The 19,428-nt window shown below is 33.1% G+C and overlaps 1 protein-coding gene across 1 annotated transcript in view; it reads right to left on the bottom strand.

The window, feature by feature from the left end:
- Positions 1 to 1,181: 1,181 nt before the first annotated feature.
- LOC132714123 (glutamyl aminopeptidase-like) overlaps positions 1,182 to 19,428 on the bottom strand; it is a 39,987-nt gene continuing 21,740 nt past the window's right edge. The window contains exons 5-21 of the mRNA XM_060696874.1: positions 19,227 to 19,381; positions 17,315 to 17,428; positions 16,464 to 16,598; positions 15,895 to 15,960; positions 14,115 to 14,180; positions 13,555 to 13,724; positions 13,047 to 13,126; positions 11,925 to 12,049; positions 11,380 to 11,435; positions 10,353 to 10,500; positions 9,588 to 9,661; positions 8,488 to 8,592; positions 7,300 to 7,467; positions 6,145 to 6,285; positions 5,363 to 5,444; positions 2,694 to 2,767; positions 1,182 to 1,708 (exon numbers count right to left, since the gene is read on the bottom strand). Of these exons, the coding sequence (XP_060552857.1) occupies positions 1,630 to 1,708; positions 2,694 to 2,767; positions 5,363 to 5,444; positions 6,145 to 6,285; positions 7,300 to 7,467; positions 8,488 to 8,592; positions 9,588 to 9,661; positions 10,353 to 10,500; positions 11,380 to 11,435; positions 11,925 to 12,049; positions 13,047 to 13,126; positions 13,555 to 13,724; positions 14,115 to 14,180; positions 15,895 to 15,960; positions 16,464 to 16,598; positions 17,315 to 17,428; positions 19,227 to 19,381 (1,838 nt within the window). The 3' untranslated portion in view covers positions 1,182 to 1,629. The remainder of the gene's footprint in view (positions 1,709 to 2,693; positions 2,768 to 5,362; positions 5,445 to 6,144; positions 6,286 to 7,299; positions 7,468 to 8,487; positions 8,593 to 9,587; positions 9,662 to 10,352; positions 10,501 to 11,379; positions 11,436 to 11,924; positions 12,050 to 13,046; positions 13,127 to 13,554; positions 13,725 to 14,114; positions 14,181 to 15,894; positions 15,961 to 16,463; positions 16,599 to 17,314; positions 17,429 to 19,226; positions 19,382 to 19,428) is intronic.

Below are 19,428 nucleotides of genomic sequence, written 5' to 3'. Positions count from 1 at the left end.
TGTTACAAACGAACTACAGTTGAATCACTTTAATTGTTGAAATAACCATATGTGAAAAAATATCTGTGTTTTCAAACAAGATATGTAAAAAAAATACAAACATGTGAAATCTTAACATTTGTCCATTAAATGGAATATAACAAATTCTAAGCGACACTTACATGTTTATACTACTCATATTATTTTCCTCGAGCTGAAAATATTTTGAGTTAGTTCAACACATTTTTTTATCAATAATTTTAATATATATTTTCAAATTCATACTGAACCTATATATAAACGAATGTTAGCAAATTGTCATGTAAATAAAAACAACTTATCATTAACAGAAGCAAACTTATGTTTGTTAGTGTCTGCTGACTTTGACACTTTTCTTGACGTTGGTCGTTTATTTATCTAGTTTGACATTAACAAATATATACAAAAATAGATAATTAAAGTTTCCTTTTACGCAGGAAGTAACTTCATAATGATTTCTCAACTTTACATTGTTTCTAAATATTACAGTGATTCAAAACTTTACTTTAATTTTCAACTTTAAATTGTTTTTTTAACTTTACATTGGTACTTAACTTTAAATCGATTATAAACTTAACATTGATTCTCAACTTTACATTGATTCCCAACTTTACATTGATTCTCAACTTTACATTGGTTCTAAACTTTAAATCGATTATAAACTTTATATTGATTTTCAACTTTACATTAATGTTCAACCTAACACTGAATCTTAACTAAACATTGATTTTCAACTCTTTACATTGATTCCCAACATTGATTTTCAACTCTTTACATTTGTTCTCAACTTTATATTGATAATAGAATTTACATTGATACTAAATTTTACATTGATAATAAATTTGACATCGATTCTCACCTTTTTACATTGATTCTACACATTACATTGTATCTCAACCTAACAATTTGTTTGATGAAGAAATCCATGCATATTATGTAAATATAAGAAATGCACGCTTATAAACTTTTTTTGAGTCACTAGCTTCGCTAATTCATATTCATGACGTCAGCTTCACGAATTTTCAATTTCAGCTTCATGAATTCCCGATTTCACCAACATTTATTTAAGAATTCACGATTTTCACAACTCCACAATTTCGAGTCAATGAATTCGCGATTTTAACATGTCAATATAACTTTTTCAAATATATGAATTCACAAGCAGAAATTCGTTAAGCTGAAAGCGTGTATGCAAAAAAATTAAAATTCATAAATTTAAAATCGTGAGTTCATGTAGTTATCATGATAAAGTTCAAAATGTCAATTCATGAATTTTAATTAATGAAGTTTAAATCGTGAATTCGCGAAGGTGAAATCGTGAATTAATGAAGTTGACAAAGTGAATTCAGGGATTCAACATTTTGAAATCTTGAATTCATTCGTTAAATTTACTAGTAATTGATGAATTCTAGAAGTTAGCATGTCCCTACCAGTCTTCCGTACTTTAACATGTGACAAGATGTGAGTGACAACCAATAAACCAACTGTGTCGTCACAAAAATACTCTATAATAGTCACACAAAATTCAACAATTTCACAGACAATAATATATCAAATAAAAAATGTCTGAATATTTAGATATAGAGTTTAAAAATATCTGAATTTTACAATTTAAAAACTACTCTCCACATTGGCGTTTAACCAAGATTCGATAGATTTGTAATTCTTTTCCATCCATCCAATGTTTGCCCTGAAAAATAATGAAAAAATATTGAAGAGTTTAAAATATACAACGTTTGCAACAATCGCATCTTTTTGGCCTTTTCTTGTCAAACTCCGGTTATTATTTATAAATATAGCCGAGAAATCGCAACCCTTCGGCATTTTTCGCCCTTCTTCGGCATTTTCCGTCAGTCTTCGCATTTTCCGCCAGTCTTTGGCTCTCCAGATGTTCACTTTAAAACAATTTGTTGAACTTACTTTACAAAACATCTTCTGATATATTACAATCATAGTTTTATGGTGTCCGTGCCCGAATGGTTAAGGTCGTTGACTTCAAACGACGTGCCTCTCACCACTGTGGGTTCGAATCCCGACAGGGACTTTGGATTATTTCGTGTGAGAAAGCTATTCAGCCTGCTTACGGAACGTTGGCGGTTCTACTCAGGTACTCGCTCCTGCCTGAAATAATGCACGAAAGGGCACCTGAGGTCTTACACCACCAGTAAAACTGTAACGCCGCCATATGACCTATACTGTGTCGTAAAACACAATCAAACAAACAATCACATATAATTATTATTTATCCTGTGCCGACGAAAACGAAAGTAGAAAATATATGGCAAATTTACAAGCATTTATTTTGGTGTTTGATAGTTATAACCATATAAATTTGACAAAAATAAGCGATATTTGTCATTCCTTAAGATTTTGTTCCCTAAAATCATGTTTTTTTTTCAAGTGAAAACAAAAAGGCAAAAAGAAGTGTTCTTCTTAACCGGAATTCGCTAAAGCCGTGTCCGCTATTAATGTTTTATAATAGAAACTTATATTCAATTTGAACAATATTTCTTTTATTCTACATCTCCTCGCTTATAAAATCAATAATAAAATTATGTACAACAAATAGATTATTAAAAACATTTTCAATAACAACACTCTCATGTATACATTTACGTCTATGAGAGAATAAGGGTGAAGAAACGTTTTTTTTTCTTTCAATTTTCAGTATTTACCTTATTAGAGCCAGGGCGCTATCGGCACCTTTTTTCGCACCTTTTGGGGGCTTCATCTTAAATAACTGCTCCAGCTTAAATATAAATAATATCATTATTTAGATATAGGTCAAGGTCATGCAAACAGGATACATTTTAGTAGGTCAGACTTATTTTGATTAATTATTAACCATAAACTTTGATGGCTGATTTGGAAAATGTTTGTGAATCGTTTTATAGCTTGCGACAGCACGACAAGGCGCCAAACAGCGCATTGTCGCACTGTCGTCTTCTCGTCCTGTCGTAAACGAACCACAGCAAACGGCGCGTTGTCGTGCGGCGTGTTGTCGCGATGTCACATTGTCGCTCGGCTCACATCGAAGGATTGGCTATTTGTATATATAAAGCCGAGCGACAAGGCGACATCGCGCCGCACGACCACGCCCCGTTTTTGGCGTGTTTCGCTTGCGACAAGACGACAGTGCGACAACGATATACGTTGTGTTGTCGCTATCGACAACGCAACGCGCAAAGTGTACCAAATCAGCCACCATAATAAACGGTATAAGTTCATTCAGACAGATATATAAAACATGAAAATTGAGCGAATGTTATTGTGATGCTTGATTTAATTCAGTAAATAATAAAAATGTTTAATAAAATTTAGTTAAATTTAACAAATGTCCGTATTAATGAGTGTTAGAATGCCGCATCTAAATGAAACTGAGGTTTGAACATTATATATTATACATTATCTGTGTCACTTAAAAAATAAAGCAAATCATCCAGAATACATGAAGCGCCGCAATGCGACGAAAACCAGGTTTTCAACGACCAAGTTTTGATGTGACAGCAATCAATAGGCCAAAAAGCACTGAAATTATTGAGTAGAAGCTGAAAATTCTATTGTAAGCAAATGACCTTGAACTTGCTCCCAGATACCTTAGTGGCAATCAAAAGCTGCCACTCAGCAAGTTTGGTGGCAAAAGGTCAAAGCAAACTCAAGGTATAACATGAAAACTAAATACATTAACCTTGATCACAGACACCTGGGTAGCAATCCCAAGCTGCCTCTTGATATAAGCTATCCATTCATTAAGTTTGTTGTCAATAGGGCAAAGCAAACTCAAGTTATTGAGCGGAAACTGAATTTCTATTTTTAGTAACAGTGACCTTGACCTTGATCACAGACACCTGGGTAGCAAGCCAAAGCTGCCTGTTGATATACGCTATCCATATAACAAGTTAGGTGTCAATAGGCCAAAGCTAACTCAAGTTATTGAGCGGAAACTGAATTTCTATTTTTAGTAACAGTGACCTTGACCTTGATCACAGACAACTGGATAGCAATCCCAAGCTGCCTCTTGATATATAAGCTATCCATACACCAAGTTTGGTGTCAATAGGGCAAAGCAAACTCAAGTTATTGAGCTAAAACTGAATTTCTATTTTTAGTAACAGTGACCTTGACCTTGATGACAGACACCTGGGTAGCAATCCAAAGCTACCTCTTGATATAAGCTATCCATATACCATGTTTGGTGTCAATAGGGCAAAGCAAACTCAAGTTATTGAGCAGAAACTGAATTTCTATTTTTAGTAACAGTGACCTTGTCCTTGATCACAGACACCTGGATAGCAATCCCAAGCTGCCTCTTGATATACGCTAACCATATAACAAGATAGGTGTCAATAGGCCAAAGCAAACTCAAGTTATTGAGCGAAAACTGATTTTCTATTTTTAGTAACAGTGACCTTGACCTTGATCACAGACACCTGGGTAGCAATCCCAAGCTGCCTCTTGATATAAGCTACCTACACACCAAGTTTGGTGTCAATAGGCCAAAGCAAACTCAAGTTATTGAGCTGAAACTGAATTTCTATTTTTAGTAACAGTGACCTTGACCTTGATGACAGACACCTGGGTAGCAATCCAAAGCTACCTCTTGATATAAGCTATCCATACACCAAGTTTGGTGTCAATAGGGCAAAGCAAACTCAAGTTATTGAGCAGAAACTGAATTTCTATTTTTAGTAACAGTGACCTTGTCCTTGATCACAGACACCTGGATAGCAATCCCAAGCTGCCTCTTGATATATGCTATCCATACACCAAGTTTGGTGTCAATAGGCCAAAGCAAACTCAAGTTATTGAGCGGAAACTGATTTTCTATTTTTAGTAACAGTGACATTGACCTTGATCACAGACACCTGGGTAGCAATCCCAAGCTGCCTCTTGAAATAAGCTACCTACACACCAAGTTTGGTGTCAATAGGCCAACGCAAACTCAAGTTATTGAGCTGAAACTGAATTTCTATTTTTAGTAACAGTGACCTTGACCTTGATGACAGACACCTGGTTAGCAATCCAAAGCTACCTCTTGATATAAGCTATCCATACACCAAGTTTGGTGTCAATAGGGCAAAGCAAACTCAAGTTATTGAGCGGAAACTGATTTTCTATTTTTAGTAACAGTGACCTTGACCTTGATCACAGACACCTGGGTAGCAATCCCAAGCTGCCTCTTGATATAAGCTACCTACACACCAAGTTTGGTGTCAATAGGCCAAAGCAAACTCAAGTATTTGAGCGGAAACCAAAAGTTGACGCCTGCCCGCCCGCCGACTTCGGCATTACAATAACCCGGTTTTCGTTGAAAACGTGGTTAATAAAAGTGAATAATACTTACCTGGTTAAGCTGAAATTCACTGTTAACATACGAAGTTACCTCCCCTATCATTTCTCGAATTATAAATGTATCATCCCCAAACCTTAAATTATTAATAAATATGAATTAAACTACACATTTCATGATGTCACACTCTTTTTTCATACGTAACAAGTATAATTCTATGAAAATATATACTGATTATTGGGGTTAGATGTATTTAACGTAAAAAGTATAACTAGATATGGAAATATACACTGATTATTTGCATTATAAGGAAATTCTTAATGGGAATTATATTTTATTTTATTTTCGACTGCCATATGAATAAATTCAACATGGTTTTTGCCTCCGTTGCATAGTTGTTACGGTCGCTGTCTCCAAAATAACGGGCTTGTCTTTGCTGTAAGTTCGAATCCCGCACGGGACTTTGAATTGTTTAATGCAAAGTAGCTATCCAGCGAACTTACGGATGGTCGGTGGTTCTACTAAGGTATCCGCTCGTGCCATGCAATAATGAATAAGCGGGCACCTGAAGTCTTATTCCACCAATTAAACTGCTGGAAAGTCTCCATACGAACTTTATACACTAGTGCCACTTAATAAAAACGCGAAACAAAGAAGACCGGTGGTTCAACTTAAACTCAGGTGCCCGCTCGTGCCCGAACTAATGATTTAACGGGCACCTGAAGTCTTATTACACGAATAAAACTGCTGGAAAGTCGCCATACAAACTCTATAGAGTCAGCGCGATTTAAAACACGACAAAACAGAGTATTGTTTCAATTAGAAAACAGTCTCACTTATCATTAAGATCGTCCCATCTTGTCATCAGAAAATGTAAAGCTATCATTCTTCCTAGAGGCGTGTTAGAGAAGTAACTCATCACCAATCGGACATCTTGCATCTTAATCTTGTCTACATCAAATATCCAATTAGCATACCTGGTATAAATAAAATAATACTTCATTACTCTATGACTTTAGTGTTCTTCATGTCTTTATATTTCGGAAATTGATATATTAAGTGAAGTGCAGAATTTTAAGAATATTGTTGGTTGGCGTCTTTTTTATTTGAAAGTTAAACATGCAAGCGGAAAATATTAAATATTAAACCCTCTATTCAGTGAATCATCTAATATTTGCTGTAAAATCAATGTTTTGATCTCCAAACTTTGTATATATAACAATTATAATTGTTATAAGCATTTTGTATTCCCAATTAGCATACTTGATATGAATGGATTAATATTTCAAGATAACAATTTAGCAAAATCACGAACAGGACATGCGGATATTGGTTTGAAATTAATAAAGTGTTACTTCTTATAACATTACAGAAAAAACACACGTGCTCGAACGTCATAAACGTCAACGGATGATACTTGCAAATTGACGTCGGCATTTCATTTTGTTGCTCTTCGTTTAAATTACTAAAAATAGGAAATACTTCACATCTGACAACATAGTTATTTAGCAGGAAACGATTTTACTCGGAGCATGCGCTATGCTTCAAATAGAATTTATGAAAAAATAAAACATACAACTGTTTTCCCCCTATTTAAAGCAGGAAGAAAATTTGGTTGTAATTTAAAATTGATTGATCTTCATGGTTACATTGTTCAAAACAAATTCAAATATTGTTAAAAACCAATAATAATTCATCATTTAGATATTCTTATAAACTATTTCTTGCAAAAAACAGGTTCGTGAAAACTAAATACCAATTAATAAATTGATGGAATACGATGTTGACGTCAATCACTCAATATTGGCTAAGTCAACCATAATTGACGTCAGTTAGCCAGTACCGACGTCATCTTATAAATGCTACAATCAGTTACCTAATTCTAAACGTTTATTTTCCGTATTTTCACTGAAATACTTTATTTTTCACTGCAGTAAAACATATATTTATCGAAAAACTTCAGTATCATCTACATTAGTTTTTTTATTTACCTCCAAAGAAGCCATGGTTTTTGTGTATGTGCTAGAGCCTCCAGCAACATTTCTCGTTCCGACGGCGAATTTGTTTGTTGAGATTTTATCCAGACATGATCCCATTCATCTACACTCCCTTCTCTTACGCCGACGGCGTAAATAACTTGTGAGAAATCTGTCGGAAGTCTGAAAAAGATCCGGGACAAATATTTTATTATGATGCTATATAATTCATATGAAAGTGCAAGACGTCATTCTGAAAGTGTATGACTTCATTCTGAAAGAAGCATGAACCCTTTTAAAAGTGGATGACGTCATTCTGAAAGTGCATAACGTCATTCAGAAAGTGCATGACGCCACTCTTTTAGAGATGCCTAGCAAATATAAATCAAAGAACAGAAGGTGCTGAATTTGTTAGGGTCTCAGAATGTCAGAAAGGTGAAGATTGTGAGATTATAAACCAATTTGTTTTTGCATAGTGCCACCAATGCTGTTACAGTGTTGTAACGGTAGTAAATTGGCTACAAGACTAATTAATTTAAAAAGAAAAGTTGCCTGAACTAGGATTTGAACTCGAAATCCCTCGCATCCAAAGCGAGCGTGTAAACCCCTCGACCACGGGAAGGTATAAGATTATATTTTGAAGAAAACCACCTTATTCTAAATTAGGGTTTGTAACCCTTATTTATTTCGATATATTTTGTTCACAGTAAACCTGTTGTTAAACACTGATGTAAATAATCAAGGAGCTTAATATAAGCATGTATATCTATAAAGAATAACACAATATTAGAAATCTTCGACCAATCAGGACCAATTTTTTCTTCTCCGAGAAAGCTTGAAATTGTATGCGCCTGTCATTTGGCAATCTTTTACGCAGTGATCTCCCTTTTTCGGTCTTAGTGTACATATCAAGGGAAGTAAGCGCTTCGAGGAATTTGGATTACTTTCGGTTTTTACAAATAAGCACATCAGGGTCTGAAATTTCGCTACCATTATTTGTTTGGTCTGACGACCCCAACAAATAAAAACCTGTAATTGATTATTTCACACACTGATTGAGCCCCACCTCTAAATGTATAGTAATTGTAATTCTTTTTAAAATTAATATTTAAATAAAAAAATGCGCAATTTTTTAAACAATTTATATAATTATGCACAAAGAAAATTATCAAATACAGTTAGTCCGCTAATGAAAATTCATACCTGGTTCCGTTTGTCATCCAGGCCTGGAACTGGTCTTTAGCATATTTTATAGCCGCCTTAACACCCGAGTCACATCCGGTCTTTAATAACAATCTTCGTAAGTACCTTAAAAAAGTGAGAAAAGTTAAACATAAAAAACAGAACGATATGTTATAAAACACGTTTCACATATCTAAAGCAAATAAACTGAGTTTTGTAAGAAAATGTCAGGTGAGAACGTTTTAATAGAAAAGTTTTTTTCTCTGTATGTCTTGTTTTTACTCCGTTACTGTTATTTTACTCCGTTGCTGTTGACTTAACAACATTACCGGTGTTTGTACTCTATTATTGTTGTTTACTCCGTTACTGCACAATGTTTTTATTCTGTCATCCCTAAACTATTGAGAATTCAAGTAGATAGTTTTATATAATACTGCACGTTGCTACGTCGATTTTCATTGGATAATCACGGCGTTTATAAACTTTATATAAACTATTATAATGCAAGTTTATAACGCCGCTTTTCAATGGATAATAGTGACGTTTATATAGTTTTATATACACTGCTGCTGTCAATTTATGAAAAAATCTCACTTTTTCTGTATTATAAATTCGTTAAAAATACTTCTCACAGGTTATATGGTCATATATAAACGGTTAGTTGCAATATAACCCTCGCCTATCGGTCTAGGTCATATTTACAAACAAGGTCATATTTACAAACAAGGTCATATTTACAAACAAGGTCATATTTACAAACAACCGTTAATTTAGGACCATATTACCTGTCAAAATCTTTATAACTAATAATATACATGTGCAATACATATATAACTGTGTATAATATAAACAGAATCAAATCTTATTATAAAAGACACAGATACGATTGTGTTTCATAATGCGTTTTGCAGAGCTGGTATGAGAAAGTTAAAATGAACAACCCTCGTATAATTTACTTAACATAATTGAGACGTGTCACGACAAAACCAACGTAATGCATTTGCGACCAGCATGGATCCAGACCAGCCTGGATCCATGCTGGTCGCAACCCATTATTTTGGATTTGTCGTGGCGCGGCTCAATTATAAAAGAAACATTTCGTTATGTAAAAGTTAACTCACATCTCTGGGAGAGTTCCTTTATCATTTATACCTATTTTGTCAAACACTGGTGCAATAAGTTCTGCAATATATTTCTGAAAATAAATATAAGTACCTTATTTTTATATGAAGACACATATTTTTTCTGATCTATATTTATATCAAACTAACAAAAGTGCAATGAAATCGCCTCCCTCAGTAACTTAAGTGCATCGATGATATTACACACATTTTTTTACACATGAAGTGTGTTCTGTAAAATATTATATGATATTACCGACTGACTCAAACAATTTGGTCACATGCTTTATATATCCCTTACATTCATAACTATAATTTTACCTTAAGGCTGTTCTTTTTAACAAGTGTAACGAATTGGTCATGATAACTATGTGCCTTTAACGGCTGAAATATCGATGCAAATTTACATATTGCACTTGACCAAGACAAACAAGTAAAAACAAACAAACAGAATTCAAACAATCGTATCTTAAAGCTTTGTAAAACACAAATTTCATAGAATAATTTTCAAAATACAGTTAAACTTCGTTCGCTCGAACCCGGATCACTCGAATACCTTCATTCGCTCGAACTCATCTCACTGTCCGGGAAAATCCTTATATATAATATCGAAAACCTCCCTTCGCTCGAACTCTTTGCAATGTCCGCGAAAATCCCTATATATTATATACAGGGATTTTCCGGGGCTGTGTGATGAGTTCGAGCGAAGGGAGGTATTCGAGTGATCCGAGTTCGAGCAAACTAACTATAATATTGTAGTTTTACCTCGAGAGCCACGTAGGCACTCTCTTTAGACAACATTCCACGTATAAACTCTATACAATCGAAGAAAGCTTTCCATGGCACATAATTTTCCTCGTGACGTAGGTAAGTGGTCAGTTTTAAAGCCAGTCCATAGTCCAGTAGTGATGCTCTGAAATTATTTAACCAAATGAGTCGCGTCATGACAAAACCAACATAATGGGTTTGCGACCAGCATGGATCAAGACCAGCCTGCACATCCGCGCAGTCTGATCAGGATCCATGCTGTTCGCTTACAAACCCTATTACAAGTAGAGAAACTGGTAGCGAACAGCATGGATCCTGATCAGACTGTGCGGATGCACAGGCTGGTCTGGATCCATGCTGGTAGCAAACGCACTATGTTGGTTTTGTCGTGACGCAGTTCAAGTTAAAGTGTGTTGTGGCAAATAACAATCCCTAATATGTCTGTGTAACTTAAAACCAAATTAATTATATTAATTATAACCATTGAATGTTTTCGTTGATTGTAAAAAAAAATTATAAAAAATATCGCCTAAAATAGAAACGAAAAAAACCACAGGCATTTATAATAGGAGATGTGACCAAATGCTTAAGGTTCTACCTCTTTAAAACGTAAACACATTACTGGTCATTTTTTAAGTAGCGGATTTAAACGTATTTCAAATAACAATCATTCGGATAATTATCATAAATATATCACGGTATTTTCAAGCTAAATACATTTTTTGCATTGCATTGCATTGCATTACATTACATTGCATTGTATTGTATTGTATTGTATCGTATTGTATTACATTGCATTGCATTGCATTGTATTGTATTGTATTGTATTGTATTGTATTGTATTGTATTGTATAGTAATTTAAAGCTAAATAAATCAACTGAAATAAAACAAGATATCTGCTTTAGTTATTTTATTTAATTGATATAAATATCATATAATTGATATAACTGAAATGATTGAATTATAATCTATAGAACTTATATAATTGATATACCTGTCATAATTGAAATATAATTGGTATACCTTGCAAGATTAAAAGCATCTCCGATAAGCCCCGCCCTATTTGGAGGACTAATTACCTGAAATAGAACAAAATATAATACCTACATCATTTATAATTTACAAAAGTTTTCTTGCTTCACTTTATTACAGCAAACACTTCAATACACCCGTGCACATTTTCACTTCGTACATTATAAAGTGAACTTTATACGTCTGAATAATAAACAAAAACACCCCCATTAAAAAAAATGAAAAAAAAAAAAAATAAAAAAAAAAAATAAACAAAATACCCCCACACGCATGCACATATTAAAAAAACAGCAGCATCAACAACAAAAATCAGCTGACATGTTATTTTATAAATAACATGTATGAAAACATTCTTTAACAATTTTTTTTTAGAACTTGCCTATCAAAGACAATTCAAAACTGTACAGCCATTCTTGTGTAAGAAATAATAATTTAATGTTATAAAGTTTGTCATGTAATTATCGATTACGTTTTGCAGCATAAATTATCTCTAAAATATCTTAAAAAAACTATCAACATAATTATATTATTGTTACCCTATGATTTATATTCAGTTGTTCAGAAAGCCGCTGCCACATTTCCAGCTCATAATTCACACGATAAAATCCACCGTAATTTATATTTCCTAAAATCCAACCGTCAGATGATTTCTTTATCAGTCCTTTAAAAAAACACAATTAAATAATCATTGAAGTATAAACTCATATATAAACTCACATATACACTTTCAAGCTAGATTCAAATAATACTTGCTTACATACTTATTTAACATAATTGAACATAATATCTGGGAAAAATCAATCCCTTGGAAGCTTTTAAAACAGCAAAGTTACATGAGAATTGCAGACTCGTTTTAATTGAGTCTGTACATAAGAGGCAATGAAAAAGTGCAACATCCCTCACGCCCCCTAGCACCGACTTTACCTGTACTCAATTCTCAATACTTAAAAGTGCTGGATTCCCGAAGGACAAGAAAAATATAACAACACTGAAGTGCATTACGGAAGAAGCCTTCGAACTTATTAAAGCCCTCGCCATGAGGACTCGGGTTTCCCTTCTGCAGACTTTATACACAAAATATAAATTAGCTAAATTAAAGGCTTGCTTGAACCGATGGACAAAACTGGCATATGACTTGCATTAATTACAACCAAAACTTAGACATACATTACTGTAAGACTGGTTAAAGAATGACTTTGTATTGTGTGTAAGACTTTCTAAGATTTGTAGATTACACAAACTTACATCCTTAAGTGCAAGACATTAAAGCAGCATGCCTCCAGATTCATGTTAATTTTCATAAAAGTTTTGGGAATGTATTTAAAAGTAAAATAATGTAAGGTGAACAAATAAAGTAATTTAAATACTTACCATCCAAGTAAATTACCAAAAAGTGGTCAACATATGCAAAAACATGCATTTCTGCATTTGTAACGCGGTAGAAATGTGGTGATAAAACACTGAAAAATCAGTGTTAAACCGCACATAACTTGTAAAATATAGCTTGGATCTTGTATGTTTTTACCTTTCTTATTTTCGTTTTTTTCATAATTGATTTTCTTGAAATATTTTGGATCATCTGGAGGCGTGCAGCTTTAAAGATGAATTGCACTAAAATGGTTGCTTTGATTTAATATAAGAAACCTGGTTTGATTTACCTGGACCCATTTTAAGCCACTGAAGTTTAGGTTCAGTATCCTCCTGTGTCATGTATGTGAACGGGACGTACCATCTATATCTAAAACATAATAAATCATTAGATCATATGAAGTTCGGCATTCTCCGGTAATCATCGTGTATTTCCGTATAGTTTGTACACATACACATATTTTGTTAACATTGTTCCGATAATGTCTCATATTTATAGTTCTAGTTCTATGTCTATAATAAAACTGAATTAAAGCACAGTCATGGAAAAATATAAACTAATGTACTGTTTGAGTGTCGTAAATTTTGATTTAATAAAAAATGACAGTTCGGTATTTTTCGGTATTTTCCGTAAAATAAGTATTAAACTTTTCGGAAGAAGAATAAAAAAGGGAAAAAAACCTTTATCGTCTAAGCAACATCAAATGTTAAAACTATGAGGTACAACGTTTATATGCACTGACGTTTGACGTTAAACGTAAAAAAATCATAAAAAGACGGATAATTTAGTATATATACCCGTAATCGGATTCTATGATGTCATGTTTGTCCGTCTGTGTGTTTATGAGGAATCTTGTCTGGTTGAGAATATAGTGATCACCGTCTGATATTATATTTATGACAGGATAGCCCATCTGTCTAGTCCACGTGTCCATTATCTCGCCGATTTTCAATGAACTATTAGCGGCCTGAAACCGGGGGGAACCGGAAGTAAGTTGATTTTGACACAGGAAAAATATAATGATGACCTTATTCAACAATTTTCTTTTGCTAACGTAACATATACGCTGTAACTCTCTTATTTTACAATAATCCTTGAAATTTAGAATGATAATTTGCTACGCAAGTATTTTAAAGATGTTGTTGATAGACATTTTAATCGGTATATGCTCAATGTAAAGCGGGGGCATCTAATGCCGAACGTACGTTTAATACCGAACAAACAAGTGAGTTGATAAAATAAATGACATTTTAACCAATGAACGTTAAGATAAACACATAATATTTATTGTGATGCTTGGACATTAAATATCCAGTGATATATATCTGATATCACTCACTGTATATAAATAACTCACCTCCGTGAATGTTTCCCACAATTCCGACATTTCCGCATTGGCAAATTTGTATTTCATTACGTATGACTGTAAATTTACAATAAGTAATAAATAATATACAACACTAGAAAATGCCAATGAATAAAGGATATCCAAGTTTATTTTATATTATTATATACTTACAAATGAAATATTGAGAAATATTGATGAAATAAAATGCGTATTTTTGTTTCCCGTATTTTCAATATATAAATCTATTTTTCATTGCAGTGAAAGTGAAATATATTTCCAGTATTTGACTACTGCCAATCGTGAAATATTTATTTTCATACCTCTCGATGAAAATTAATCCTGTATTTATAGAAGAAACTTGAATATCCTCTATTTCTTCTTAAAATACGGTATTTATTTTCATCAAGTGGTATGAAAATAAATATTTCACGAGTGGCAGAAGCCACAAGTGATATATGATAATTTTCATACTACAAGATGAAAATAAATCCCGTATAATAACAGAAAAAAATAAACTAAATTTTCTGTTTATTATATATTTTTTGCTCTTTTTTAACCTTATGAAAAGGAAGAATCCCTTTCTAATTTTGTGAATTGGCTGAATTTAGAAGAAAGTAGTCCGGCAAGACACCAGTGGAAAATACGGGAAATATGTTTCTCTGTCGTGAAAAATAAATTGTAACAGTGAAAATACGGAAGATTAAAATACACTTTTTATTACATCAATATTTGGTTTATAGGTATATAATAAAGAACATTATTCCAAAATAAAAATCAATTATCGTTAATAATAGGTAGGTTGCTACCTTGATAAGCAGAACCCTTTTTTCACATACAAGTTATCTTTAGTTTCAAATATGATTATCAAGTGATAAGTCCATAAAAAAGCAGGTAGAATGTGATTTAATGAAAAAGTCTCTAAATACGAGTGGTTTTGATAAAAGGTTGTCGAGTAAACCAGTGTCACACACTTTACTTTGGATTTGTTTAGGCTATAAACATTGTTTTAACATGTTTAATGCTGAATGAAATTTTCGTATTCGTTTTCGCTTTAATTGACATAAACGGGGAAGAATGTGTTTCCGTTTTAGTGATACAATCAATTCTTTTAAAAATTGTAAGGGAAATAACTTGACAACATAAAGTATATGGTGAAACAATATAAGAAACACAACACATCTTAATTATTTATACTCATGTTAATTAAGGCCAACTAACATGAAGTTTGTATACCAGCTTTTTTAGGTCATTTACAAGACGAACATTTCTGGAGAAAAATTAAACTCAAACCCCCGATCATTATTTTTTACAAAGAGAGAAATGTTAATATTTAACCCTCAATACGTACATAATATGTAGAATTAACAGCCTATTTACCGCGCTTGACTCAGTTGTAGCGCACTTAATTAGTTATGTATAGAGCTCGAAAGTTCGATACAAGGTATTTTAGATGAGATTTCAATAACCGAGATCTCATGTTCCAGTGAGATACACCGGGCATGTAAAACAAATCTGGGTTACCTCTGAAATGGGGCAACTGCTGTATTTATACACTATCTCTAAAATTACAAATAACTCTGAAGCGGTTTCGTATATACGAGCAACCACAATACGAAAGTAAATGGATAGAAATACTGACAAAATCAACCGTATCCAAGAAAATAGATAACAGCAAAGAAAATATGATGTCAAACATTTAGCAACTATCACGGGTCAAAGTTAAATGAATAAATTATTCAGTTATAGAGGAAAAGTGATGTTTGAGAAATGTGTTGCCATGACGACATACCTGAAGACCTTTACGAAATCCTTGTTTTCCTAAAAATGTTTCCAGCATTCGTAACAGCGCCATCCCCTGGAATTATATTTATATTTGTTTGAATAATCACAAAATAGTAGGATTTCATATTTCCTGGAGAAATTTTGTAACTATTTTAAAACAGTCTAGAAAGATGCAAGATAGAAAATGCAGTGGCCATTTACGTTTTATCCTTTTTTTTCGAAAGTATATACATATATAGCGTATTTTCTTGTAAAACATACATACCTGTTATGATGTATATTAAGTCTAACATGTCTTTATATGAGAGCGTAACTGCACGCTGAATATTTCTTATGACATCTTAAAGTTTCGCACAAAAAATCGGGTTTCAATTCATATTTTTAGCATATTTTCTATATTATACTTGCAGATTTTTTACTACTTCCAGTGTTTCACTTGATTTATGAAAAGAATTTCAAATGTAATGTTTGTTAAGGCTTTTTGACTACAGTGGATCCCCTTTAAAGATTGTTTACTCTGTCAAGATATAAATATACATGTACATTTAAGATAGAAAGGATTTTCAGCATACACACCTTATTGTATGATATTTGATCAAACGATTCGGCGATTTCATCCGGGTGGTTTATATTTGGTGAAACCGGATGTGACGTCACAAGAGCGTCCTTGACCATAACCGGAAACATGTCTTCGGCAACGACGATGTCAAGCTGTAGTTGAAATAAAGTAAGATAGGGTAAGAAGAATTCATTTATTCCTGTAAAAGCCAAAATTTCCTTGGAATTTGCTAGACGTATGAGTTGAAAAAAGGCAGATAATTCAAGAGCAATATGAAACCAAGATCTATATGTTCAAAACCAAGGACAAAATTACCACATTCATTCAAGTATAATAGTACATGTACATAAATTTGAAGACCGTTTAAGAAATGATTAACTAACAAACACGGAAGGCATTTATTTACGACACATTACACCACTATATTTAACTTTGTTTCTATAGAAATGGCAACCGTGTTTTATAATGATGATATAATAGATTTAGTAGATCTTAGATGCTTGTCTTACAAAAAAACGTCAAATGTGAAATAATTTCTGGTAGAGGTATCAAATTGGAAATAAAGTAGTATTTTGACTTTCATACTAACTGCTTAAGGACCATTACTATACAAGTTGCCAAAACGCAAAGGAAGCAAAGCAAAGCTCAGATTTATGGCCAATCAGTAACAAGTTTGGAAACTGAAACTGGACAAGAAAAAAAAAGTTTTTGAAAAATGAAAATATTACCATTTTGCAGCTTAATTGAGTTTTTTTTATGTATTGTGGTTCAGATTAGAATTTTTATTCATTTTATTAGTAATGACACTTGTTTACACTAAGTAGCTTTTGTATAACACATTTTCACATTGTCCTGTCTTAAAACTTACCACGTTCCACTCCGGATAAGCGTTATCCATTGCAAAATACATGAGCGTGCTGGCGAAGCCTTCGTTTAGCCACAAGTCGTCCCACCATTTCATAGTTACCATGTTACCAAACCACTGAAATATTCCTCTAGATTTTCATAAGGCTATTGTGATGTTCATATCATATTTCTACAAGCATAGTGCAAAACTGTGGACTGATTAAACAGATTGTAGAAAAAAAGATTGCATAAATTCTTGTTTATTACAGCCGTTTGCTATATATAACCGTTTAAAGTGGCAAAAAAACCCCATAAAAATCTATTTTACTGAGCACTTATATAATTTACCTAGGTGACACCCATTTTGTAGCTTACAAATTTATCAAAGTCTAGTTACTAGATTACCGTATTAAAGTCTAGATAACCATATTGAAGTCTAGATTTACGTATTAAAGTCTAGGTCACCGTGTAAAAGTCAAGATAACCGTATTAAAGTCTAGGTTACCGTACTAAAGTATAGATTACTGTACTAAAGTCTAGATTACCGTATTAAAGTCTGGATAACCGTATAAAAGTATAGGTCACCGTATACAAGTCAAGATAACCGTATTAAAGTCTAGGTTACCGTACTAAAGTATAGATTACATTATTAAAGTCAAGATTAGCGTATTAAAGTCTAGATTACCGTATTAATACACTTGTTACTATATATAGTAACAAAATTGCTATGATTTTAACTGATTATGAGTGTCACGTGACCTATTATGAGTTTGCGGCCCGGGGCCGAGAACTAGTTATCAGCCCGCAGAACATGTGCACGTGCACAAACTGAAACAATGACGTCATATTTTACGTCACAAAACAGTTAACTGTAAAAGTGAAAGTAGGTTTTCAACACGAATCGCTTTATTTTAATTATGAGAGCTTAAGCGTATTTAGTACAAACACATTTTTGTTACTATTGAAATTTGAAGAAATAATACGACAAATTCATTCCGAAAAAAATGAAAATAGAACTTGCTTCTAGATGAACACACAAACAGTAAACATCTCTGTACAGAACAGTAGAAGAGTAGACAAGAATTTCAACAAAAGAACTTTGTTGTTTTTTGTTTTTGTTTTTTTTTAAATGCTACTATTAGATCTACCAAGTGTATTAAAGACATTAATACACGTCAGAGTAGGGCCGGAAGGTGATAATCGGCCCTGAATGAATAATGGCCCTTGGGCTAAAGCCCTCGGGTCCATTATTCATTTCGCGGGCCGATTATCACCTTCCGGCCCTCTCCTGCCGTGTATTAACCTCTTATTAAAGTCCAGGTTGCCATATTAAAGTCCAGATTGCCGTATTAAAGTCTAGATTACCGTATTTAAGTCCAGATTTCATTATTAAAGTCTATATTACCGTATTAAAGTCTAGATTTCCGTTTTAAATTCTAGATTACCTTAAAAAATCTAGATCACCGTGATTAAGTCTAGAGTACCGTATTAAAGTCTAGATTACAGTATTTAAGGCTCTAGATTACCGAATTAAAGTCAAGATTGCCGTTTTAAAGTTGAGATTACCGTATTAAAGTCTAGATTGCCGTATTCAAGTCTAGATTGCATTATTAAAGTCTGAGTACCATATTAAAGTCTAGATAACCATATTGAAGTCTAGATTTACGTATTAAAGTCTAGATTTCCGTTTTAAATTCTAGATTACCGTAAAAAAATCTAGATTACCGTTTTAAAGTCTAGAGTACCGTATTAAAGTCTAGAATGCCATATTACAGTCTAGATTGTCGTATTTAAGTCTAGATTACTAGATTGCCGTATTAAAGTCTAGCTTGCCGTAATAAAGTCTGAGTACCGTATTGAAGTCTAGATAACTATATTGAAGTCTAGATATTACCGTAATAAAGTCTAGATTACCGTATTAAAGTCTAGATTACCGTATGCGCAATTTCATGCGCAATGATCAGAGTAACCATGTACTTGTTTGAACTGGAGCTGACTTCCGGGTCATACAATAACGCAGTCTCGCGATATATCACGAGACCCCAGTTCTCCATCGCACCTCCACTGAAATCAGGAACAGCCACGTGATCTGTAAAATATTTTTATATAATCATTTACAAATCTAAAGTACAATAG

This window comes from Ruditapes philippinarum, unplaced genomic scaffold (assembly GCF_026571515.1).
Source record: "Ruditapes philippinarum isolate M1 unplaced genomic scaffold, ASM2657151v2 ctg3742_1_1_1_1, whole genome shotgun sequence".
Taxonomy (NCBI): domain Eukaryota; kingdom Metazoa; phylum Mollusca; class Bivalvia; order Venerida; family Veneridae; genus Ruditapes; species Ruditapes philippinarum.
This window is presented reverse-complemented; position numbering and strand designations above follow the sequence as displayed.